A 17,431-nucleotide genomic window follows, 5' to 3' on the forward strand; every position below is an offset into this window, starting at 1 on the left:
ACTTTGGGGTGAACCTTAATTGAAGCCACGTGGAGGGTAAAACAAGGACTATGAATGAATGCTGGTACCTTTCTTCTGAATCTTCTTCTTCTTTTTGCTGGGAGACTTTTCCTCCCCATCTTCCTCCATTGGGCGTTTCATGGGCGTAATGGCGTAGGTGGTACTGGGGGGTATTTGCACTGAAACGAGACAAGGACAGAAGCAGCTGAGACTCCAGTCTGGGCTCTACTGGGAGCGTGCGATGATACCGCCTGCCTGGGCATGGGCACTGCGCCATGCTTACCTGTGTAGTCCACTGGGTTTTCATTCTTTGGTTTCTTGGGCATCTTCGAAGGCAAGGGGTCCATACCCAGGACCTTATGGAGCTGGCCAAACGCAGCAAGTCGCAGAGCATGCTGGAGAAGGGGAAGAGGAACCTGACTCAGCCGCCCTGCGTTCCCAGCCAACGTGTGTGCTCTCACTAATGCCTTCTGGAAGGGGTGGGAGCTGACGGGTTGCTAACGGTCTCCCCTATAACAGCGAGGGGTCCCCAACAGCCAGGGCCCAGCCTTGCTGTGGGGGAAGGCCAGCCTGTGACCACCCCCCTCGAGAGGATTACAGGAGACCCCAACCTGGGGACTGGTTGCCACACGGAGCCACGTGGTGGGCCTGCGAGGGAAGGACTCCTGGAGCAGTCCGCACGCAAACACATCTCCCCGCTGAACTCGGTGTCTGAAAACAGCACTCGAGCAGGCTGAGGGGGCAGGCGACAACCACGCGTGGCGCCAGGGGAAAGAAGCAACCCAGATTGGGGCACCCTGTATCAGGCACGATCCCTTGACCTTCAGAATTCCCAGCCTGAGCCTATGAGTCCAGTGGCTACCCTGAGAATACCCAGTAATGGAACTGGAAGCCAGTGATTACAGACTGGGTAAGGGCTCACGTTGGCAATGGCGATGACTATACCTGCGCACTCTGTGTGATATCTTCCCGTTGCTGTCTGTCTAGATGCCCAATAGCATCAGTGGCTTCTTTTTCACAAGGGTCATAAATGCCAGAACCATCTGAAGGCAGGAAACAAGGAAGATATGCAGAGGATTATCTTTTAGCATCTCCGAAGAGTTGTGCTGGCTGAGGGAACCAAGTGCGTTACCCCCCGCGCCCCATCCACACCCAGCTCTGGAAAACACACCGAGCTCGGTGACCCACTCGGCATCCAGCCTGTGAGAGAAATAATCCACATGTATCTCAGAGCATGGAGCTCGTGTGGGAGTGGGTCACCACTGCCCCGGATCCGCCCTGAGTCACAGCTGCGGAGCCGGCACAGGGCTGGATATGATGGTGCAAGAGGGTAGTCACATGCTTCATCCCTAGGGGGACACGGGGATGCTGCTGCCCTAACCCGGTCAGGGGACCCGCCAGAAAGTGGCCTCAGGGCCTCAATCCCTGTCCTTTCCCTGCAACTTGCAAAGCACAAGGCCCCAACCTGGCATCACGATGCCTGAAGCCAGGCACTCCAGCACTCTCCGCAGGGCCTCGCCAGCACCCATTGGTCTGTTGGCTGTGCCGATGGACTTCTCACAGAGAAGCTCGAGGGGCTGAAAGGCAAGAGGGACAGTTAACTACAGTGTCCAGGAGGGAGTTGGCTGATGCTGAGGAGCTGTTGCCGTGTGTGTGTATGTGTGTGTGTGTGCGGGCGCGCGTCCAAGACAGGACACCTAGAGTGGGTCTTAACCAACTTCTCCTTAAAGGACCAGACGTTAAAGGGGCAGGCTGTGTGGGCCAAAAGGCAAAGTTGAAGCTGTTACATAGGTACTTATACTTAAAATATAGCCATTTAAAAACATAAAAAGCATTCTTAACTATAGATAAACAGGCAACTAGCCAAAATTGGCCTGTGGGCCTCAGTTTGCTGACCCCTGTCCAAGAACAGCTACAAAACCCTCGTCACGGAGAGCAATCTATCACAGTAAGTGTGCCACCTGGCCGGCCCCTGCCTAGGTTGAGCTGTGCACCTTCCATGGGAGTCTGGTCTCGTTCTCATCCCCACCCAGGGTGTGGCACACAGTAGTTGCTCAATGAGCAGCTATGACTGGAGTATCGGCCACACCCTGAAGGGCCACTCCAGCCCATTTACCATTAACATATTCTTGGGATCTGGGAGGTCTCTGCACACATGACCCAGGGTGGCTATAGCTACAAAGGTGCCTTACCCATCCTCTGAGGGGACCCCAGGTGGGAACGCGGGTGCACAGGTCCCTCAGGACCCGGATGACAATGACACACGACTTCAGCCCATTGGCTCTGGCCTAGAGGAACAAAGCACAGGCTTTTCACACCAAGGCACCTCCCTGAACACAAGGCAAACATGAAAAACACAAGTCTCAGGGTGCTACTTTGTCAAGGGTAAACGGTGAACGTTCACAACCATCAAGTGTGTGGTCGGCAGCGACTTCACCGAGTGGACGAGAATGATGTTACTCTTGGCACAAAGCAGCAGCTACCCACCTACTCAGTCACAAGCCTCCTTTGGGGGTGTCAAATTTGTCTATGCGTGCTCCTTTAGCAACTGCACGCCTGCAGGTGCTAAGTCCAGCACGGTGCTCTTCAATGTTACCGAAACTTTATGGTGAAAATTAGCCAAGTTAAAACTTAGGAATTCTCTACCGAAAGACAAATAGAAGAACAAAATGCAAACCTGGAACCACTTGGCGTGTCGGAGGGACGCCAAGGCAGCAAGGCATTTCTGCCTGTCCAGAACGTCCGGGGGATCGTTGACTGATAGCGTTTCTATTCATGGATGGAATAAGAAGACAAGGTACAGTTTGACCAAGGGGTTTCTGTCAGGTGGAAAGGGGATGTGGCAGCTTCCTAAGGGGCAGCTGAGGCTCCCAGAATCTCAAGTCATCTCCACCCTTGACCAGGGAAGGAGACGCTCAAGTGCATTTAACTCTGCCCCAAGAGGAGATGGTAAAAATCAGAGGCCCCCTCCAAAAAAACAAAAAAACAAAAAACCAAAAAAACAACAATAAGAAAAACAAAAACAAAAGTGGGAAGTTACTCTAAAAGGAATAATCCCATGGGGGAGGGGGACAGATAGGTGGATCCTATCTTCTAGTAGAGACTATTACCTTGCTTCCTCCCCAGGATCTCCCAATAAATTAGCTATGCTAAAAAATTCATTAGCAAAAAACGAAAACCAAAACCAAAAACCAAAAACCAAAAAAAAAAAAAAAAATAGGCAGGGGGTGGGGAGTAGAAATGCACTCCCTCTCTGCTTCCCACAGGCCTTCCCCTGAGGCGTCTATGGCAAAGGGGACCACCTCCGCCCACCAGGCAGGACTGCCCTAGCCCCAGCCCTTGACAGAGAGAGTCCTGTTGGTCAAAGGTCCAGCGTCCCTAAATTGATAAACTAGAAGGGCTCTGGTAGTAAATCAGGTATCGGAACCGAAGATAATCAAAGAACAGCAACAAGGGCACGGCGTTAGCCTGTGCTGCAGCAAAACCGGAGCGTTTGTCGTTTCTGCCATCTGTGCATCAGGGGTTTGGATAAGGCCTGTCACCTTTACTTTGAGGTGTGAGAGTTGTGACTGAAAAACGTCCACCCAGCGATGTATGAGGAGCCCTGGGTGGACTTTGAATCGTGAAAGCATTATCACTGTCTGAGGTTCAGAGACTTGATTTGAAAATCACTCAATTGTTTAAAACTTTATCCAAAACTCTGCATCAGCTCTTTGCGTTTCAATCACTGCAACTGATAAAAGCAGCCAATGGAAGAGGACAAACGAAGAAGACCTCGGTTCTGCTGCAACACAAGCTGTTTGCACAAGTCCAACGTGATGCTCATGCAGAAACCATCTGGTTGTCTTCCATAATTTAAAAAGCCTATAATCACCAGGGACACACTTTTCCAAGGCCAGAGACTGGCTCAACAGAAAAAAATCACATTTAACACCGATGAGAACATCCAAGGATTAAGACAAACAAAAATGGTGCAATCCTCTAGGAAAAGTGCTACTCACTTTTAGTGCAACCGTTTTGTCAAACTCCCAGGACTGAAACCGAGTGGGAGATGTGATCTCAGAGTAAAAGATGGTCAAAGCTACACCGCTATCCTTTTATCAAAGCAGTCTAAAACTGAATAGCACGTTTGAATCGTGAGGGAACACCAAGTTGCCAGTGTCCTGCTGGCCTTTCTCAGCCTCCCTACCTCCAGCTAATACTTTCTCCATTTCTTCTCTGACAACAGGGGATGTCAGGTGGATGGTCAGGGACAATGGAGGCTCTTTTGTGTTTTTTATCACAATCGCGGCATCGTCGACAGATTGGAGTATTTCGTACTTGTCATCTGTAACAGCCTACAAAAGAAAATGCAACTTTCAAACGCACTTTCCCCCCAAGGCTATCGACAGTTCTGTTTAGCTCCTGGTTACTACAGCAGACAGGCCAGTTTCTTGGACTGTGACTGACAGCAGTCCCTTCAGCTAGGGGTCAGAACCTCCCTCTTGCAGGACAGGTCTTTGGCCATCTTCCAGGTACTCCAAGGAGGAGGTGACTACTTAGAGGAGTGATTTTCACGGGAAGCTTTATAATGTAATGGTAAGAGAGTTTAGGGTCTGGGAGGAGATGAGGGTGTGAATCCTCATTTTGTTGCTTGGTTGTTGTGTAACTGGACAAATCACTTCATCTCATCAAGATTGTGGTTTCTAATTTGTAAAATGGACTTAGTGACACGGCCGACAGCACAAGGCTGCAGAGGACTTGAACCGGACACTCCGTGGAAAGCACAGCACCCAGCACAGAGTCGGCATCCAGCCACCGCTATTTCCACACCAGGCTGAGCAGCTATCACAGAATGCGGGATGATGGAAACTGTGTGCAGTAAAATAGTCTCATCATATGATGCCTATAAAAGCACACACTTGCTGCAAATGCACGTGTCTATAAGAGGACGTTCACAATTGTGACTTCTGCTTTCTTCTTTATACCAGTTTATATGCCCTGATCAAGAAAACTCGAGCGTTTTTGATTTTTTTCAAGAAAAACAAAGTAAATACATTACGGGGAGGACAAAGGCACTATGGAAAATCTAAGTTGGCTTTTCTCCACCTCAGCACTACAGACGCTCTGGGCCAGATCACTCTTGGCTGTAGGGCTGTCCTGTGCACCGGAGGACCTTGAGCAACATCTCCAGCCTCTATACCTAGGAGATGCCAGTAGCACCCAACTCCTCCTGCTGTGACAACTAAAATTACCTCTAGATTCGCCACATGTCCCCTGGGGTGCAAAATCTGCCCCAGTCAAAAACACCAAGCTAAACTGACAAAAATATACTTTCTTTGTATCTATCTTTAAGCTCTTCAAAAACTGTCTTTCCTTTAGAAACATTTACGTCAAATTAATTTTCTTCACCTAATATACTTTTTATAGACAAAGATTAAAATTAACTGATCAATTCTGACCTCTGTCCTGAATCCCCGGTTGTCAGTCACACGTGACAGTACGTACCTTCACACGTGACAGAACATACCTTCACACGTGAAAACGAACAGTGTGTCTAAGAGAGTCTTTACTTTCTTCTTTTGCTTATCCTGTCACTAAATCCAGGGTAAATGTGTCCCAAAGAGGCACTGAGTGGCAGTGACACTCAAGAGGTTCTGAAGCCCCAGACCTCACCAGCTGGGTATGTGGGGTCAGTTACTGAGCTCCCCACACCTCAGTCACATCTTCGAAAATACTTAGATGATAAAGTCCTATCTCAATCATTACGATGAAATGATAAAGAGCTCTTCTGGCCTAGAGTCTGGTGTAGTCAATGCTCAAGAAATGCCAGAGGCTATTATTTATGTAGTACTTTTGTAATGAGACAAATAAATCGGTTAAAAAATTTTTTTTATGTTCAGCTTTGCATCAGGGAGGAAGAGTCAACAACTGTGCTACCTACTCATCCACTCACCCGCCCATCCATCACTGGAGTCTGGATGTGAAGGTCATGCCCAGTGAGGCCCAAAAACAGTGCAGCCTTGTGCATGGCAGGCACTGGGCCCTTCTTGGCTGCCAGAGCATCTGGGTGGCTCTGCAGCGTCCTGCCTGTCACCTACAGAAGGTGTGAGCACAGCAGGCGCAAGGCTGGGTTTGGAGCGTGCCTCTTGGCGCACAGCGCGGTTGGGCACCTCTTCCCCTGACCACCCTCCAACCCCAGTGGTGGTGGTCACACTCACAGCGAGCTGGATGGCCAGGTTGTCAGCCACCTTGTCCAGGAGGGCGGTCGTGGGCTTCTCCTTACACAGCAGCACCAGCTCCAGGTCCAGGTCCCCCTTGAGCAGCAGGCCCTTTGCCACGAGGCCAACACGCATCACGCCCCTCAGGGTTCTAGTCACATGCTCTGCCTTCTGCTCCCTGAGGGACAGCCCAACACATGCTCAGTGAGAGATTCCATCTGGCCAGAACCCAGGGATCCTGGAAAGGCTGGAGTTTCTTAGAAAAGGAGGTGCTCAACCCTAGCCTGGCCAGTCTCCCTAGAAAGGAGAAAGGAAAAAACAAAACAAACACACAAACAAACAAAAAACAACCACCCTACAAAACCAACTTACCCGGCCCCTTCTTTGGTCTCGTCCTCTGGGGGCACATCCACATTCTCAGACTCGGCGTGATCGCCACTACCTTTCTCCTGCTCATCGATCCAGTCGGACACAGCCTTGAGAGCCCGCTCCGTGTGGGACACCATGTTCTGAACTGCCTCCAGCTCCTCTTGTGTCGGATAAACAGAAGAATGCTTTGCCATCACATGGCGATCATCATTCACAAAAATTCTCACTGGACGCTGGAAATGTGAAAAATTAGTTAAAAACAATGCAATTTGACGCTTATCTTTTAAGCTGTACAACTGAGAATTATTCATATGAAAATAAAACTATATGAACTTATCTGAAAGCCTGAGCAGGACAACCAAACATAACAGCTGTGCTTTCTCTAGGTGGTGGGAGGAAGGGGGCATTTACTTTACACGTTTCTATATTACTAGAATTGTTACACTATGTACTTGAAAAAAGTCCAATGAAAAATGATTACAGAATCAAATGCTTTGGGGACGCGAGACAGTGAAGGAGATTAAGAGGAACAAACTATTAAGTATAAAATAGGCAAGTTACAAGGACACAATGAACAGGATTGGGAAGGTAGCCAATATTTTATAAAAACTTTATATGGAATATAATCTACAATAAGTTATCAAATTACTGTTGTACACCTGAAACTAATATGATATTGTAAGTCAACTACTTCAATTTAGAAAAAAGAATCCAATGCTTTGGGGCAACACTACAGACATTTTTGTACATGAATGAAGAAACCGTATCTATGATTAAGAAAAAAACTTTCTTACCATTCTTACTTCTTTTCCTGTAGTGTCTGGAAATCAAATTTTTCCTTATCTTTTCAAATTGTGACAGATTTCCTTGGTGTTATCAATACTTCAACTATCTATAAGATCAGAAAATCTTTTTAGTTTCACATATTTCATCAATGGATGAATCTTAGCAGTCAGATATTCAGCAGGATGCAAACGGCGCTGCCTCAGGAAGGAGGCCCGTCCACACAGCAGGACACATCTTTATTTCCAAGTAACCACTAAGCCATGGTACAAACAACTAATTATAAAATTCCATAAAAATGAAAACAGCTGGTTTCTAGATGGTGCGTCTCACTTCGGGCCCACACTCAGGTGATTTTTACTTTTTTAAAAATCCCTTTTTATCGTATCTTTATATAAGTATGCCAATTTTTACAAATAAAAAATAAACCTTTTAACAAGCCTCCAGAAAATGGTACAGGTGAAAATGTTCAGCAAAATCTTGGTATTTGGAGAAGAAAGAGGCAAAGAGCTCTGGTCCTTGAGGGTAATGAAGAGATGGAAGGAAAGCAGGAAACAGAGGGGCTCAAAAGGCTTCTGTAAACTGGAGAGGCAAGAACCTTCTGAAACGTCAGGTGGATGTGGCCACTGCAGCACATGGACACACACCTGTGGGTTCAATTCTGGAGTGGTTGAGGCAACTGAAATACACAACAGAAGTCTTCAAGACAAACGTAGCTATAATTACAATTTTGGACTCTAAATAACATGCTGACTACAACCTACTCAATTCCCACTCTATGCAAACAGTCTGGTCCACACTGAAATCTTCCAAATGAGTAAACAACCAAAAAAACCTCCATCAGCGTAATAGGCAACAGATGAATCCACCCATTCCCTCCAGCCACATAACAGCTAGCCCCTTGCATCCACACCAGTTACCAGCCAGGGCAGCAGGTTCATCTCTGAAACGTACCCCCTTCAAGGATAAACTCCGACATGACTAGCCAGAACAAGAATTTCCCACAATGCTTCAGGACTACTTAGCAATCTCATCGAAAACTTGAAGGGTTCCAAAGTAGAACCTGAAAATCTAAGGGTGGAATGACAGGCGATGTCCCTGCAGAGCCAGGCAAAAGGACAGGTGGCGTCAAATTCTTCTTGACATGGGAGGGAGGGAAGGGAGGAGTGGAGGACCAGTCCCTGGGCTCAGCTCCTGGCTGAGCCTGGGCCCTTGGTAGTCACCAAGTGGGAGCTTTTGCAAAGATGTGGGCCTGAAACTTTGCCAGCTGTGCCACTACATGTGTGGCCTTGAAGTTTCGTTGGAGTTTCCTTCTAACCTGCAACATGAATCTACTCCTCTACCTCTTCAAGGAGACTGTGAAAATTAAATGAATTGACCTATGGAAAGCATGGAGCATAAATCCCACAGACCCGCAAAAACAGCACCAACTTCTGCTACAGACAAGATGTACATCACTGGCTGTTGTAGGGGCGGAGCACATGCAAAAGCACATCCTGTATTAAGGGAATAATTGTTCATTCAGTTAGGAACGAATGATATTACGGCTGTGTTTGAAAAGAACGTCTTTGGGGCTTCCCTTGTGGCGCAGTAGTTAAGAATCCATCTGCCATTGCAGGGGACACAGGTTCGATCCCTGGTCCGGGAAGATCCCACATGCCGCGGAGCATCTAAGCCCGTGTGCCACAACTACTGAAGCCTGCGCGCCTAGAGCCTGTGCTCTGCAACAAGAGAAGCCACCGCGATGAGAAGCCCGTGCATCACAACGAAGAGTAGCCCCCGCTCACCGCAACTAAAGCCCGCGCGCAGCAACGAAGACTCAATGCAGCTAAAATAAATAATGGCTTAAACTACATGCCTGGTATTTGCTCTAAAATACTCCAGTGAGGTGGTGAGTGGAGAAGGGAAAAGGATAAATCAACACTGGAAAATGTTGATACCTGCTGAAGATGAGGATGGGTATACTGGGATCATTTGTACATGTTTGAAAATTTCCATAATAGTTTTTGGTTTTTTTTAAAAGTGAGTAGTAAACAAGAATTCTTACAAAAGTGCAACCATGGCAGGTAATCTAAAATTTAAAGCAAAGCTCAGAAAACCAATTCTAAACTGACAAGAGGCAGGCCATCAGAAATCACAGCTGACTGGTGAGGAGCCCATGTTAAACAGCCCCCAGTCCTGGCCATATCTATACTGAAACTTCATCAATCTGATAATGAAGGATGATGTTTAAAACTGTATTTACTTATTCAAAAGTATTCAGCATGCACCTCCCCTGTGCCAGGCCTTGAGCTAGATGCTGGGACAGTGATGAACACAGCACGCAAGTCCCCCATTCCCGTGGACCTGGCCAGCGAGTGTACCCTAAAGGAGAAACGCCTTCCCTCCAAATCCAACATGGTGCCCAGAGCCAATGCATCACTGTACACTTACCACCTCTTCATTTTACATTCTTCCTCCACCACAGATATCAGATATAGAGACTCGAAAACAACAGAGCTTAAACTGAGATCCCAGGTGACTAAGACCTTTTTATTCAGGGTTTTGTAGGACCGATATTGTCTAAAATCTTCTAAAAGGAGCTCCTGGAAGAAATGGTTGATTCGGCACCTGATGCACAACTATGGTGGGTGAGCCTGGGTCACGCTGCAGTGTCAGAAAGCAAGGAAACATGCACAGATTACTGCAGGCTTGTCCAAAGGACAACTGAGCTGACCTATGAAGACTTCCAGTGGCTACATTTGGGGCAACTATCAAAAAAGAAAAAGGAAAAAAACAGCTACCCAGATGAAGTTCTCAAACTCAGCAAAACAGCCAAAACTCATCAGCGGTTGCCTCTGGGGGATGGTGGCAGGAAACACCTGGGAAGGGGTCCCGGTCATGGTCTACATCTTGGTAATACTGATGGGGACATGCAGTGGTCAAAATCCATTGAACTGGATATTCAAGATCTGTACGTTTACTTCAAAAAAAAAAAATGTAAATAAATACTGGACTCTAGTTAATATTTAGAGGAAAGACTACAACTTTCTGCTACTTTGAAAAGCATCGTAAAAATAGATTATGTTAATTATATTTCAATAAAATGAAGTGGACTGAAAGATGAAAAGAATAGAGATGGAGAGATATGTGAAACACAACTAAAGTCAGATGTCAATGGCATATAGGACTTCCCTGGTGGCACAGTGGTTAAGAATCCGCCTGCCAATGCAGGGAACATGGGTTCGAGCCCTGGTCCAGGAAGATCCCACATGCCGCAGAGCAACTAAGCCCGTGTGCCACAGCTACTGAGCCTGCGCTCTAGAGCCCTTGAGCCACAACTACTGAGCCCGCATGCCACAACTACTGAAGCCCGTGCACCTAGAACCCATGCTCCGCACTGAGAAGCCACCACAACGAGAAGCCCGCGCACTGCAATGAAGAGTAGCTCCCGCTCGCCACAACTAGAGAAAGCCCACGCGCAGCCACAAAGACCCAACGCAGCCAAAAATAAATAAATAAAATAAAATGAAACATTAAAAAAAAAAAAGATATTCACTGTGTAAAACATCAGCCCATCACAGCCCTCAAGGACACTTGTGCACCCCCAAATGCTCCTGTCTTCAGCAAACGTCCCGCAGCGAGGTCTCCATCTGCTGTCTTCACTGCTAAAACTCAGAGCATGGCTGTGGCCTGTGCTCCAGCAGGCTGCCTCACTTGAGAGGCAGGCCCAAGAAGGGACCCCTAAAGGGGTTCACTGGGCTGTGGCTAACTCTGACCACCACCCTTGGCCCATCTGCGATCCTTTCATCCCCTGGCCCTCCTCCCTCAGGCCAGGCCTTAGTGGCGATGGCTTTTGATTCAGGGGGACAAAGTGAGTAAGAGTACTTATTCTGTGAACTAAAACAAACACGTAAAAACTGAAGTCAGGAATTCCCGGGCGGTCCAGCGGTTAGGCTTCTGTACTCTCAGTGCCGAGGGTACGAGTTCAGTCCCTGGTTGGGGAACTGAGATCTCACAATCCGCGAGGCAAAGCCAAAAATAAATAAATAATAAAAACTGGAGTCAGGACTTCCCTGGTGGCGCAGTAGTTGACAGTCTGCCTGCCGATGCAGGGGACACGGGTTCGTGCCCCAGTCCAGGAAGACCCCACATGCCGCGGAGCGGCTGGGCCCGTGAGCCATGGCCGCTGAGCCTGCACGTCAGGCTCCGCAACGGATGAGGCCACAACAGTGAGAGGCCCGCGTACCGCAAAACAAACAAACAAAAAACTGGAGTCAATACTTCTTTGCAGGGCAACAAAACCGGCCTCACTTGCCTCTGCGTGAGCCTTTATCTGTCATCCAAATCAGCCTCTTGGAAGCCAGCTGCTCCAGTCCTGAATACCAGAGAATCCACCTCATTTAACCTCCTTTTCAAGATTTTGAGGAACACTGCTGGCAAGAAACCCACAATACCCACCTATATATGCAACACTCCACTGCCCCCTGCCAATCTAACTTTAAACCCAAGCCTTGAAAGGCTCACAGAGCTGCTCCTGCAACCTCATTCAGGATTCAAACCAGGCCCAACTGAAGCCTGATATTTACCAGCCCAGCCTCTCTGAAAAGAAGTCCAAAAAAAGAACGAGTGAAGAGCGAAGAATCAGGATCTTAAACAACCTCTGTGTGGTTTTGGGATGTTCTAACATGCAGGGATCAGGTTTCTTTCTTTTGTTCTCAAAACCAGCCCACCCAGAGCACGCAGAGTTACAGAAGTTTAAACAACAGCATGCAGTGAGATGACCACCTCTCTGACCTCTCACTAACTGGAATATGCCGTTCATGACCACTTGCTGTTGGGAAAGAAACGTGCCCAAGTCAGCATGTGTGGATCAACACATGTCTGTAGAATGAATGAAGAGGTGTAGTGACAACACCCCAACAGGTATGGCCCCACCTATCTTCCAGAGTAAATTCCCCCATCCAGGGTACTTCACAAAACCTTAGAGTCCCAGTCACTCCTGGGAATGATCCCAAACTGGATGCTCCTCTTAAAGAGACCTAATTAGGCTTTAGAAGGTACAGGACCCAATCCTGGTTCCCTGACCTCTGGAGATATAATCCTATCCTGGAATGAGAAATGGAATAATACACACATACAACTTGTAAGTGACTCCTTAAGCTTTTACAGATTCACATCATCGAGGATATATGGAAAATAATTTTAACAAAGCAACCCAGCCAGAAGAGGCTAATCTAAAATCTGATTATGGATGCCACTGTGAGAAAATTTTCAATTCAAGACGTAAGTCTAGTGCAATGGTTCCCAGTTCTGTCCCCCACAGTGTTTTTACTGGTCCATAGGGAGGTATAAAGTTAGGAATAAAGATGTTCACAAATATTTTCAATTTAAAGGACTGTCCTTGGGACTTCCCTGGTGGCGCAGTGGTTAAGAATCCGCCTGCCAGCGCATGGGACACGGGTTCTAGCCCTGGTCCAGAAAGATCCCACATGCCGTGGAGCACCTTAGCCCGTGCACCACAACTACTGAGTCCACGTGCCACAACTACTGAAGCCCACGCCTAGAGCCTATGCTCCACAACAAGAGAAGCCACTGCAACAAGAAGCCCGCGCACCGCAATGAAGAACAGCCCCCGCTCGCCACAACTAGAGAAAGCCCGCGTGCAGCCAACAAGACCCAACAAAGCCAAAAATAAAGAAGAAAGGACCGTCCTTTACTCTAAACTTATTTTCTTCCTATATGTTCAGTATTAAAACATCCTTTTTTCTTATGAAAAGGTGGAGATGGAGTATGTTAATTAATTAAAAAGATATTTTAACTGGCAAATGCAGGTTGTTGCCTAAATTGCTTCTGGAACTATAACTGGTCTGTAAGACCCAGGCCTCCAGGCCCAATGACACGGTGGAACAGCCACAGGTCTCAGAAACAGAAGCCCCAGGTTTGTGCCCACCTGGGCTTTCCAACCTGGCCACTGTGGAACCTCCAACAAATCACTTTATCTTTTCAGAGCTCATTTCAAAAATGAGATTAAAACACTACCTATACCTCAGAGCCGCAAACAGTAAGGATTAAAGGTGACAAGGTGGAAAAATGCTCTATCAGCTGTAAAACTACAAATGCAACGTATTGAAGGAGTAATTTCAGCTACTCTTGGATGAACCAACAGAAATATTTTAACATCTGCCTGTGAAAAAACAATATTACAGCAAAAAGGTTTAATGTGACTCCAAGTGGGAATTATTAAACTCTTTTAGCAACATGCCCTTCAGGCAGCAAGGGGGGAAGGGAAGCCAGCTTAGAAATCCTTAAGAGGGAGGGGCAGGCAGAGGCAACCTTCCCCTGTGTTCCCATGGGAAAGCCTCAGATTTTTTTTTTTTTAATTTATTTTATTTTATTTATTTTTGGCTGTGTTGGGTCTTCGTTGCTGCACGTGGGCTTTCTCTAGCTGCAGAGAGCAGGGGTTCTTCGTTTCGGTGCATGGGCTTCTCACTGCGGTGGATTCTCTTTGTTGTGGAGCACAGGCTCTAGGCCCATGGGCTTCACTAGCTTGTGGCCCGTGGGGTCAGTAACTGTGGTGCACGAGCTTAATTGCTCCACAGCATGTGGGATCTTACCGGGCCTGGGATTGAACCAGAGTCCCCTGCACTGACAGGCAGATTCTTAACCACTGAGCCACCAGGGAAATACCCAGTTTTTTAAAAAACTAGTTTCTAGTTAAGAAACAAAACAAAAAAATGACTGGCTCTCAAAGGCTGTTAAATATTAACAACATGCAAACTGTGAATTATTTTAGTGGGTAAGTTTCTTTTTCAAATGAAACTTTTAAATTTTGAGATATTATAGCTTCTCATGCAGCTGTAAGAAATAACAGCGAGATCCCCCATGTACTCTACCCAGTTTCCCCCAATGGCAACATCTTGCAAACTCTAGAACAATATCACAACCGCAATCAGATACAGACTGCTGCTGTCACAAGGATCCCTCCTGTTGCCCTTTACAGTCACACTCACCTTCCAACTGTCCCCCCTCCCCAATGCCTAACCCCTAGCAACCACTAATCCTTTTAAGGTTTCTGTAATTTTAGCATTCCAAGAATGTTATATTAATGGAATTGTAAAGCATACAACTTTTCAGGATTGGCTTGTCTGTTGCAGCGTAACTGCCTCAAGATTCATCCAAGTTGTGTGTGTATTGACAGTTTGTTCTTTATTATTGCTAACTAGTATTCCATGATAAAGATGTACTATAGTTTAACCATTCACCCATTAAAGGACATCTGGGTGGGTTCTAGTTCTTGGCTGTTATAAATAAATATTAAGAGACACTATGAACCATGGGGCCAGGCTGGTCATTTCCATATTAGGGAAATTTAGACTGGTTTTTTTTGAATTATGAATAAACAGTAAGAATTATTAACCTGCAAAACCTCTACATGTACCACTGAAAAGCAAGCCTAACTTATCACATTCATCCTTTACACACACACACACCACACACACTCAGATAAAAGAAAGAAATCAGTTCAAAGGCAAGCAGCACAAAAGCAAGTGGCCTAGAAGATTATCCCAGTAAGACCTTACCCTTGAGCTTGAACCACAATCCTAATGGAAATCATATAAATGGCTGTTTCCAGGAAAATTACCATGAACCTCAAAGTGCCAATAGCACCTCTTCTCACTAATCACCTAAGATTAAAAAAATAATCTGGAATAAATTTACAGACTCTAATAAAAGGACACACATTCAACTTTGTAAATGATCCTTTGTGATCTTATATGGACAAGAAAATATCCCTTGGACAGTAAACTCATTTTATTGTTAAAACTAGAGCCACGTTTTCAATTTCTTCATTATGTGGACATCCAATGAGAAGAGAAAAAAATTAAATTTCAACTGGACATCATTTCACAAAACATCTGAAAACAGCTGATGTTACAAGTCTGAATGAAGGACTTCCCTGGTGGTCCAGTGGCTAAGACTTGGCACTCCCAATGCAGGGGGCCCGGGTTTGATCCCTGGTCGGGGAACTAGATCCCAAATGCTGCAACTAAGAACCAATCTAACCAAATAAATAAATATTAATAAAAAAAAGTCTGACTGAATTTCCAATTGCTATTTATAACAGTATCACCTAAAAAGTGATGTCTAGGAAAAATCCCACAGAGATTTAACAGAACATAACAATGGCAAGAAACAATTTCTTTTAGCAAGTCAGCACACTGACAAGCCTCCCCAACAAACATATGCCTACCCTGCTTTCAGTATTATTTCTGTAACACTGTTAGCACCACAGAGGCAGCACCGACTTACCCTAAATAACAAAGTAGGAGGGAAACTAGTGGCTTCAGACAAAATTGTCAAATGCTGCAGCAGAAGACTAAAGTCCGCCTCATCTCTTCAGGGCCACAACCCCATTTCACTAACCAACAGTGTGTAGGCTCCCATCAAACCACTATTTGCCTCTAATTCCGAACCCTGCCACTGGAAAAAGAAATCAAATCTTTCTTGCCCAGGACTTGGCTAAAATAAAATATAATATATAATAATATACAGAGGGACTTCCCTGGTGGTGCAGTGGTTAAGAATCCACCTGCCAATGCAGGGGACACAGGTTCGAACCCTGGTCCGGGAAGATCCCACATGCTGCAGAGCAACTAAGCCTGTGCGCCACAACTACTGAGCCTGCGCTCTAGACCCCACGAGCCACAACTACTGAAGCCCACACGCCTAGAGCCCATGCTCCGCCAACAAGCCACTGAAATGAGAAGCCCGTGCACCGCAAGAGTAGCCCCCGCCTGCTGCAACTAGAGAAAGCCTGCACGCAGCAACGAAGACCCAACACAGCCATAAATTAATAATAATAATACACAGAGCCTAAAAATCCTAACTCCTAAGAATATTCGATCAAAGCAACGTGCAAATCAAGTATCACCATTTTGTGGGCCATACCTGCTAATACTAGATGGTGACACTTTACACATCCTTCAAGACTGCACAAAGTTAAGCAACTTAATGACAAAACACAGCAGGAGGGCAAGTTTCCAGGGGGAAGGAATCATTCCTCTGAGATGTAAAAGGTGAAATCAGGAAGAACTGGAGAGAAAGATGAGAAAGGTAAGTAAGAGGGAGCTGCCTCAGCCCAAAGAAAACTTCTAAAGCCTTTTTCAAAACTGAGCACACAGGGCTTCCCTCGTGGTGCAGTGGTTAAGAATCCGCCTGCCCACGCAGGGGACACCGGTTCGAGCCCTGGTCGGGGAAGATCCCACATGCCGCAGAGCAACTAAGCCTGTGCGCCACAACTACTGAGCCTGCGCTCTAGAGCCCATGCACCACAACTATTGAGCCCATGCGCCACAAATACTGAAACTCGCACGCCTAGAGCCCATGCTCCGCAACAAGAGAAGCCACCGCAATGAGAAGCCCGCACACCGCAACTAAGACTAGTCCCTGCTCGCCGCAAATAAAAGAAAGCCCACATGCAGCAACGAGGACCCAATGCAGCCAAAAATAAATAAATAATTTTTAAAAAGTGAGCACACTTCCAACTCCCACACGCTGCTGAAGCCTACAAGTTCTGCCTATGTTTAACCAAAGAGAAGAGATTTATAGACTTGTAAAAGGCTCTTTCCTCATCAGCGACTCCACCTGTCCCTATGTGGCAAATTTAACCAGGGGAGCATGAGCACCATATTTGTGACATCAAAATATTAACAGCCAGTGGACTTCCCTGACGGTGCAGTAGTTAAGAATCCACCTGCAAATTCAGGGGACATGGGTTCGAGCCCTGGTCTGGGAAGATCCCACATTCTGCGGAGCAACTAAGCCCGTGCGCCACTACTGCTGAGCCTGTGCGCTATGGCCCGCAAGCCACAGCTACCGAGCCCGTGTGCCACAACTACTGAAGCTGGCGTGCCTAGAGCCCATGCTCCGCGATGACAAGCTACAGCAATGAGAAGCCTGCGCACCGCAATGAAGAGCAGCCCCCACTCGACGCAACTAGAGAAAGCCTACCCGCAACAACGAAGACCCAACACAGCCAAAAATAAATAAATTTAAAAAACCAAAGTGTTCTCCTTAAACTGAGAAAAGAAAAGATA

The 17,431-nt window shown here is 46.7% G+C and overlaps 1 protein-coding gene across 6 annotated transcripts in view; it reads right to left on the reverse strand.

Annotated features, from left to right (window-relative positions):
* The window catches only part of ILF3 (interleukin enhancer binding factor 3), a 28,305-nt gene that overhangs the window by 8,594 nt on the left and 2,280 nt on the right, over positions 1-17,431 (reverse strand). For all 6 annotated transcript variants that reach the window (XM_067733759.1, XM_067733756.1, XM_067733758.1 and 3 more), the window contains exons 2-11: positions 7,364-7,461; positions 6,573-6,802; positions 6,201-6,378; positions 4,190-4,337; positions 2,678-2,769; positions 2,193-2,288; positions 1,466-1,577; positions 946-1,043; positions 284-395; positions 69-179 (exon numbers count right to left, since the gene is read on the reverse strand). In XM_067733759.1, the coding sequence (XP_067589860.1) occupies positions 69-179; positions 284-395; positions 946-1,043; positions 1,466-1,577; positions 2,193-2,288; positions 2,678-2,769; positions 4,190-4,337; positions 6,201-6,378; positions 6,573-6,802; positions 7,364-7,366 (1,180 nt within the window). In that variant the 5' untranslated portion in view covers positions 7,367-7,461. The remainder of the gene's footprint in view (positions 1-68; positions 180-283; positions 396-945; positions 1,044-1,465; positions 1,578-2,192; positions 2,289-2,677; positions 2,770-4,189; positions 4,338-6,200; positions 6,379-6,572; positions 6,803-7,363; positions 7,462-17,431) is intronic.

Source organism: Pseudorca crassidens, chromosome 3, assembly GCF_039906515.1.
Source record: "Pseudorca crassidens isolate mPseCra1 chromosome 3, mPseCra1.hap1, whole genome shotgun sequence".
Lineage (NCBI taxonomy): Eukaryota > Metazoa > Chordata > Mammalia > Artiodactyla > Delphinidae > Pseudorca > Pseudorca crassidens.